This window comes from Nerophis lumbriciformis, linkage group LG23, assembly GCF_033978685.3.
Source record: "Nerophis lumbriciformis linkage group LG23, RoL_Nlum_v2.1, whole genome shotgun sequence".
Taxonomy (NCBI): domain Eukaryota; kingdom Metazoa; phylum Chordata; class Actinopteri; order Syngnathiformes; family Syngnathidae; genus Nerophis; species Nerophis lumbriciformis.
In genome coordinates, this window is record NC_084570.2 from 36,986,431 (window position 1) to 36,995,892 (window position 9,462).

Here is a 9,462-nt window from a genome sequence, read left to right on the forward strand (position 1 = left end):
TGCCACTCAGCATCAAGGGTTGGAATTGGGGGTTATTAATTAACCAAAAATTATTCCCGGGCGCGGTGCCGCTGCTGCCCACTGCTCCCCTCAACTCCCAGGGGGTGATCAAGGGGATGGGTCAAATGCAGAGGACAAATTTCATTACACCTAGTGTGTGTGTGACAATCATTGCTACTTTAACTTAACTTTAACTTTACACATACAAACTGTAGCACACACAAAAGCACATTTAATAAAAAAAAACTTTATTATGGTCTTACCTTTACTTATAAAATAAGTCCATGAGCCGCTGTTGTGCTGGATTAATGCACCCCCTGACGAGAGTGTTATATCAACTAAAGCCCTCACTTAAACTTTCCACGTGCAAGATTGAATCTATTTAAAAAACTGTAACCGAGGGTTTATAAATGTCGCCTATACTGTATGAAACTACAAAATAACAAACACGGAGGCTCCAGTTTACACGAGGACCACTTTATTTACCTTCTTTCAAAAACTTCCGCTCCACTCCGAGTCATCACTTCCGCTCTTAGCGCCTTCAAAATAAGAGCTCAAGGCATATACTGTATAACAGCGCATAACAGGAACTTAACATCACTGTAACAAACACACCCAAGTTCTCCGGGTGTCTCTGCCACTACGCAATTAAGGAGTCACGGGTGGGACCTGATATTCAGCTGGGAATGATTAATATAGTAAATAAACACAAGACATGTATAACTATTAGCCACAAGACGATCAGGCTCGTATTTAATATGCCACAAATTAATCCCGCATTACAAACACCTCCCCCCTCCCGTCCATATAACCCGCCAATACAACTCAAACACCTGCACAACACACTCAATCCCACAGCCCAAAATACCGTTCACCTCCCCAAAGTTCATACAGCACATATATTTCCCCAAAGTCCCCAAAGTTACGTACGTGACATGCACATAGAGGCATGCACGTACGGGCAAGCGATCAAATGTTTGGAACCCGCAGCAGCGTATACTCACGGCACCGCGTCTGCGCATCCAACTCAAAGTCCTCCTGGAAAAAGAGTCCGTTGTGCCAGTTCTCCACAGGCCAATGGAAAGTCCACAAAAAAGGTAAAAAATGAGGATTCTTCCATGAAGTGGCTCCGTAGCAAAAACGCTGGGTCTGACAGGTGCTCCTAGGTGGTTTATGACGTCAATTTCCGCTTCCGCCCGGACTGATAGCGCCGGATGCCTTTTATATCCCCACATATTATTAAGCTACATTTTTAACATTAACATGATTATTTGATACGCCTGTAACAGTTTATAATAGGTAAATGGATGACATAATAAGTATATATATATTTATTTTCCCAGCTGAGCACAAGTTAACTGTGACTGGCAATATTCATTATATATATATACGCCTCGATGGACCCCTATGGCCATTACATCACAAAGAGGAAAGCCCATAAAAATAGGTTACACAAGTTATTTAATAAGAAGCCAAAAAGTGCAAAAACAATAATGTTCGTGTTGGAGGAGTTGTGAATTAGATACACTTGTTGTACCTAATGTTGTGGCCCAGCAGTCATGCACAACTCCTCCAACACGAACATTATTGTTTTTGCACTTTTTGGCTTCTTATGAAATAACTTTTTTAAATAGATTCAATCTTGCACGTGGAAAGTTTAAGTGTGGGCTTTAGTTGATATAACACTCCCATCAGGGGTTGCCGTGCATTCTACGGCGGGGGTGCAGGAGGCGGGGCTACTGGAGCCTCAGCCAGTGAGTCTTTTGCAGCCGTTTTATGATCGCTCAGCACAAGAAATACTTTACACACATACAGTTGTTGACAAAATACACTGTACATTATATACCTCAGTATATGTATAATATAGTTCATATAGCAATACGGTCTCACTGCACAGCAGACCAGCAGTTAGCCGAGTCCGTCCATGTTGAGGCACTGAGTGACGTGCTTCGACTGGCTGCTGTTCACCGCACCGTCTCTTTTCAGTATTTGAACGGCAAATGTGAAAATTCAGTGATTTTGAATAAAAATAATCTAAAACTGGTGAAGTTAAATGGAAAATAACTTTATAGTATAATCACTGGATACATTTAACAATTTAATATATATTTTTTTCTTTTTAAATTTTTTTTCTTTCCATGATGGCAGGTGAGGCCCCGCCTCACCTGCCTCTAGTGACTGCACGTCACTGAAATAATAAATGTCATTGTTTATCTGTAAATAACAATATATACATAATAAATGTCAGTGTTTGTGTGAATAACTACTGTATTTTCCGGACTATAAGGCGCACTGAAGATCTTTTTATTTTTCTCAAAACTCGACAGTGCGCCTTGTAACCCGGTGCGCCTAATGTAAGGAATAAGTTTGGTTGAGCTCACCCACCTCAAAGCTATTTTATTTGGTACATGGTGTAATAAGTGTGACCAGTAGATGGCAGTCAAACATAAGAGATAAGTGTAGCCTCTACTATGATGGGTCTCAAGTAAACACCAACATTTTAAATGTTCCATTGAAAATATAGAAGATTACACACGGCACTCAAAAATCTATCAAAATGTTTTAGTACGACTTTGGTAAGCAATGAACCCGCACCGCTTGAAGGATTGCCGGCGCATTAAACATACGAGTATTATTATTGTGTGTGTATAAGGTTAGACATATCTTGTGTTTTGTTTTGCAAAATTATGCAAAAGCAACTATTCATACCTTCTGGAACCTGCTGATCTGTATTTGGGATCTGCGAAAATCCTGGAAAAAAATTGCCCGCGTTCTTCTTCATCGGCAGTGTGCCTTATAATAAATGTCAGTGTTTATCTTTAAATAACTATATATAACAATATATAAATAATAAATGGCAGTGTTTCTGTAAATAACTATATATAAATAATAAATGTCTGTTTATCTGTAAATAATATATCAAAAATAAATGTCAGTGTTTATCTGTAAATAACAATATGCAAATAATAAATGTCAGTATTTATCTGTAAATAACTATAAACAATAAATGTCTGTTTATCTGTAAACAAATGTCAGTGTTTACCTGTGAATACTATATCAATAATACATGTCAGTGTTCATCTGTAAATAACAATATGTAAATAATAAAGGTCAGTGTTTCTGTAAATAACTATATAAATAATAAATGTCAGTGTTTATCTGTAAATAACAATATATAAAGAATGTCAGTGTTTATCTGTAAATAATATATCAATATTAAATGTCAGTGTTTATCTGTAAATAACAATATATTAATAATAAATGTCAGTGTTTATCTGTAAATAACAATATATAAACTCCCCATGGTATCTGTCAGAGTGATTCTTCAGTACGACAGCCTTTATCGGAGCAATGGCATGGCAGTTATCTGTGGCCATGCTACCTAGAAACTTTTTTTTATTGGTGACACAGAGAACAGTTGTGGCCTTTTTATTGGTAAAAGAAGCTTCACAAGGACTTGTGTGAAGTTGGCCCCCCGCCCATTGCAAAACTTTGATTGGCCTATAAAATAATCTTTGATAACTCAAAAACATGGACCTGGGGATAGGTTGATTGGCAACACTAAATTGGCCCTAGTGTGTGAATGTTGTCTGTCTATCTGTGTTGGCCCTGTGATGAGGTGGCGACTTGTGCAGGGTGTACCCCGCCTACCACCCAAATGCAGCTGAGATAGGCTCGACCCCGAAAGGGACAAGCGGTAGAAAATGGATGGATGGAAAGCAGCACAAACAACCATTTCAACTGCACAAACGCAGCACAAACGATTGGAACTGGTTTGGGGAGAAGGACTTGTTTATATGTAACAACAACTTAATTTCATGTTAATAACATATTGCAACAACAACAACGTTAACTTAAAAACTATAATAGTTAGACCAAAAGTTTTTGCCGCACAAATGCAGCACAAACAAATGACAGTATTTTGGCTTAATTTGGAGAACGAGGGGGTGGGTGACCTTTGATTGACCTATAAAAGAATCTTTAATAACTCAGAAACTAAAGCAGCACAAACAACCATTTTAACTGCTTAAACCAGCGCAAACGATTGGGACTAGTTTGGGGAGATTATGACTTAGACTTTAAGAAGTCTAAGTCAAAATCAAAATGTTCTTAAAATTGTTACACTTAAACATATGTAACTTCCTAATTACATGTTAACATTAAAACCATAAAACGTTTACTTAAAAACTATAATAGTTAGGCCAAAACATTTTGAGGCACAAACAAATGAGTATTTTGGCTTAATTTGGACTTAATATGGAGAACGAGGGGCTGGGTGACCTTTGATTAAAATAATCTTTAATAACTCAGAAATGAAAACAGCACAAACAACCATTTCAACTGCACGAAGCAGCACAAACAAATGAGACTATTTCAACACAGTTTTGCGGGGGGCCAAAGGTTTTGCAATGTCTGATGTGTCCAAAGTGTCAATTTCACGAGACTTGTGTCTCAGTTCAACGCTCTGTAGGGCTTCAGCAACAACTTGTTCAAGTTAGCACTCCACCATGTCCAGAGTGCTATACCATCTTGTCACTATATCAATAATCAGTTGGTGTGCGGGGAGATTGAGTCATTTCTGTTTGGTGGTCAACACAGCTGTGGCCATTGACCGTTGGGCTTCATTTACTGCTACTCGCATGTTGCTTGCCTTGTCCTTTTTCCAATCTTGTCAAGCCCCCACTCCGATGTAAGGACGTTGGCAATGTTTACGCCAAGCTGTCTGGTTTGTAAAACGTAACTCTTCATCTCCCATTCACTTGTCAAAACGTGCCGTAATGGCGATGTAGTCCACTCATCATCTGATTGTTTTAAGGCTCAACATCACAAGTTATTTTGTGTCATGGTAAAGAGCAGGGTACACAGTTTGACTCAAATGAGCCCACGATGGCATTTGGTACTTCGGCTCAAGCTTTGCCACTAACCATATAAATCCTTGGGCATGTACTGCAGAAAAGGAACGTATATCGTACGCAACGTATACCTTGTGATCTCTTGAGCCCTTGTGCTGCTGTTTGACATAGTTGTTGAAAATGCCTCCTTTCTTTGTGAGAGAATCCATAAACTCTTCGGGATGATGGGTCGTCGTAAAGTTGTTTTGTAAAGTGTTAGCATTAGCTAACATGCTTACACGTTAGTTAGTAATTTACAATGGCATTACTTCTGTATTGTTTGAGTTCTGTAAATTCACCAAAACGTCACTGTGGAGTTATTGAGTCTGTTTAGCTGATTGGAGAGCTAGCTTGCGCAGCTAGTGGGTCCATCACCATGACTTCTGTTTTGTTTGATCAGCCGTTTTACTGCCGTGCTACAGACACCGTTTGGAAACAATTAAGGTATGTAATAAAATTTTACAAAATATTTCTGTGTAAATAACTAATTTGACAACGTATATACAGTCGTGGTCAAAAGTTTACATCCACTTGTAAAGAACATAATGTCATGGCTGTCTTGAGTTTCCAATAATTTCTACAACTCCTATTTTTTTGTGATAGAGTGATTGGAGCACATAATTGTTGGTTACAAAAAACATTCATGAAGTTTGGTTCTATTATGAATTTATTATGGGTTTACTGAAAATGTGACCAAATCTGCTAGGTCAAAAGTATACATACAGCAATGTTAATATTTGCTTACATGTCCCTTGGCAAGTTTCACTGCAATAAGGCGCTTTTGGTAGCCATCCACAAGCTTCTGGTTGAATTTTTGACCACTCCTCTTGACAAAATTGGTGCAGTTCATCTAAATGTGTTGGTTTTCTGACATGGACTTGCTTCTTCAGCATTGTCCACATGTTTAAGTCAGGACTTTGGGAAGGCCATTCTAAAACCTTAATTCTAGCCATTCTTTTACCACTTTTGACGTGTGTTTGGGGTCATTGTCCTGTTGGAACACCCAACTGCACCCAAGACCCAACCTCCGGGCTGATGATTTTAGGTTGTCCTGAAGAATTTGGAGGTAATCCTCCTTTTTCATTGTCTCATTTATCAATCAATCAATCAATCAATGTTTATTTATATAGGCCTAAATCACAAGTGTCTCAAAGGGCTGCACAAGCCACAACGACATCCTCGGTACAAAGCCCACATAAGGGCAAGGAAAAACTCACCCCAGTGGGACGTCGATGTGAATGACTATGAGAAACCTTGGACAATGACCCCAAACACACGTCAAAAGTGGTAAAGGAATGGCTAAATCAGGCTAGAATGAAGGTTTTAGAATGGCCTTCCCAAAGTCCTGACTTAAACATGTGGACAATGCTGAAGAAACAAGTCCATGTCAGAAAACCAACAAATGTAGCTGAACTGCACCAATTTTGTCAAGAGGAGTGGTCGAAAATACAAGCAGAAGCTTGTGGATGGCTACCAAAAGTGCCTTATTGCAGTGAAACTTGCCAAGGAACATGTAAGCAAATATTAACATTGCTGTATGTATACTTTTGACCTAGCAGATTTGCTCACATTTTCATTAGACCCATAAAAGAACCAAACTTCATGAATGTATTTCGTGACAAACATGTGCTCCAATCACTCTATCACAAAAAAATTAGTTATAGAAATTATTGGAAACTCAAGACAGCCTTGACATTGTCCTTCACAAGAGTATGTAAACTTTTGACCACGACTGTATCTGCGGCTTATAGTCAGGTGCTGCTAATATCTGGGGGGAAAAATATTTTTCTTCTGAAATTTAGCGGGTGCAATTTATATACCGGTGCGCTCTATAGTCCGGAAAGTACAGTAACATCGTCACAGAATTGTATCGGCAACCACAAATTCTAAGTGTTAAAAATACGCTTGTCTTTTCTTCTTCCAGATCCGCTCGCAGCAACAACAACAGCAACAACAACAGCAGCAGCAGCACAATGTCGACTTCAGACGAGGACGTGCGCGCCAACAAGCACACCGTGAGACCACCTAACAGTCCCGATGGCACACGGGGCTTCAGGCAGCACAGATAAGTGCAAAGTGCAGGAAATAACCTGACTCACTGTGACCGCCAACCCTTTAACAGGAAACGCCTCACTCCGCCTCTTCGCCCCGCCCACCAAAGACTATCAAAGAGGAGGAGTGGGGGGGCCATAAAAAAAAACACACCTCCCCCAGCAATAATAATCCAGACATCACTTTTTTTATTTTATTTGTGCTTTTTAATCTTTTTGGGACTTTTACGAGGAATGCTGTTATTTTTATTGAGACGAACTCCTGACAGCGACTCATAAACCAACAGAACAAACCACTCTTAAATCCGCTTGATGCTTCAGTTCTCTTCCGAGACACTAGGAGCAGCGTTTCCCACTGAACTATCGGACACAACAAAGACGTGATTGGACGCAGGAATAGCACTCCCTCCACTTTAATACGTAAAACATGTATTTTTATCTTTAGCCAAGTCACTATTACATTAGTTTTATTTTCACTGTCACCGACGGTCACTTTTTAGCAGCTTTTCGACACACAAGACAATGTCAGCATTATTTTTTAACCAAACAACAAAAAGTCTACCCATTAAAACTTGATTGATTGTCTGTTTGTATGCAACGCTTTTAGCTCTCCATACAAAAAAGTGATTTTTTTTCTTCTCATCTCCTAAACACCATCGCAGCGCCCTAGGATGAACTCTGAGCCAACATGGCCGCCGCTGTCTGAAAATGTTTACGTGACTTTTCGTGCAATTGTCCGCTGCCGGAACCTGGAAAGGACAAGAAGTGAAGTCGCTTAAGGAATATTGTGGATGTTTTTTTTTGTTTTTTTACCATCCCACCTTTTTCTGGGTGTACCTTTTTAGAGAAAGCAAGCCATAAAAAGAGAAATAACAAGATGCAAAAATAAAATTCCAATATAAAATAAAGCTTGCAAGACTTCTAGTGACTTTGCAGCAGACAACTCAATACAAGATATAATAAAATGATTTGCAGAAAAAATATGGTGTATGTTTATATATTTGCTCCAATTCACTATGCTTTTATTTTCCTAAATTTAAGGTATATAAAACCTTATTGGTCAATTTGTTTTATAAAAGAGTATAGACTTTCCAAGGGTTTCTGCAGGTATCAGCAAATCTAATTTAATGCTTTTTAATGCAACTTCAATCAAATGTAATGGCCACGTCCTACTGATTGTTAGCAACACTTGCCTAGCACCTTTCTAACATTTTATGCTAGCTTTAAGCTAATTTTGTGTGTTTAAACCTAAAAATCATGATTTTTGATACTTTGCGCCATCTTGGAAGTATGCTAACATGTTATGCTAGCTTTTTAGCTACATTTGTATGGTTACACCCATAGACATCTTAGAAGGGTACACAGCTTCGAGCGCTACTGGCGCTGACGAGACGCGGGCCGCCATCTTGGAGTGGTGTTTCGCTCCACTCAGTGCAATTCATTTGGGAGGAGCAATGAACTGTCAGCACATTTAATTCATCTTACCTCACTGAATACCACTGATTTTCACGCGTTTTATTGTCATATGTGTAGACACATGTTTTGGCGTGTTTTATTATTCATAGTTTGCTTAACAGTATTAGAATATTCTTATATGCTATAAGTGACCAGACGTCCGAGATCAAAACTGGGAATCTAATCCTAGAGAAGGGGAAAAAACGGTCAGCCATTTTTAAGTTGAAGAAACAATATGATTAGGTTATATATACATGCGTATATCCTACATAAACAATGTATGAATACATTAGATATCTATATATCTTAGGGACCTATAGACTGTATCTCTGTTGCTGCAGCAGCAGAGAGTTTGTTCTGTCTTGACACTTTGTATTGATATTTTCTATTACATTCTTCCCTTAAATGATAATGTTTACAGTGATTGTTTTATATGTATTTTTTATGTATGTTGCTTTGGATAAAAGCGTCTGCCAAATACTTAAACATAAACATATATAAACACCTGAAAGTCTTTATATCAGCTAAAACCACCAATCTGTTTCACTGGATTCAGAATAAAACCAAATTATGTCTTACCCAACAATGTTAGTATTTGAATATTGTTACTTGAAGACTTATTCCTGGTTACAATTATACTGTTAAGAAAGCATTGCCTTATACTTTGCCTTTAATTAATTTAATTGACAAGCAATTCTATTATGGTCATACTCTTATTTGCTAGCGGCTACGATTTCAGTACTATTGAAGATCTTTGCTCCTTCTCAACTCTGTGGTAATATTCTTTTCACAAAATACAACCAATAATACGTTAATATTAAATCTTACTTGTGAAAAGTAATCCCCCAATTCCTATTTTCAACAGTCCGCTCATTTGAGCAGGAAAACGCTGAACACCATCTTCGTTTTCTACCTGCCAACTGTCAGTTTAGGCTGCTCGCCGGCTCCTCATCACCACTTCAAGATGGCGGCCCAATTTCTCGCGTCACAGCAGCCAATGCTCCGTGTACTTATAAGATGTCTATGGTTACACCTACAAACAGTGCATTTTGGTCACGTGCTAC

General features: G+C 38.6%; 1 protein-coding gene across 1 annotated transcript in view; it reads left to right on the top strand.

The window, feature by feature from the left end:
• LOC133622724 (SUZ RNA-binding domain-containing-like) overlaps positions 1-7,851 on the top strand; it is a 28,276-nt gene extending 20,425 nt beyond the window's left edge. Inside the window, exon 4 of the mRNA XM_061985627.2 lies at positions 6,817-7,851. Within this exon, the coding sequence (XP_061841611.1) occupies positions 6,817-6,961 (145 nt within the window). The 3' untranslated portion in view covers positions 6,962-7,851. The remainder of the gene's footprint in view (positions 1-6,816) is intronic.
• The last annotated feature ends 1,611 nt before the right edge of the window (positions 7,852-9,462 follow it).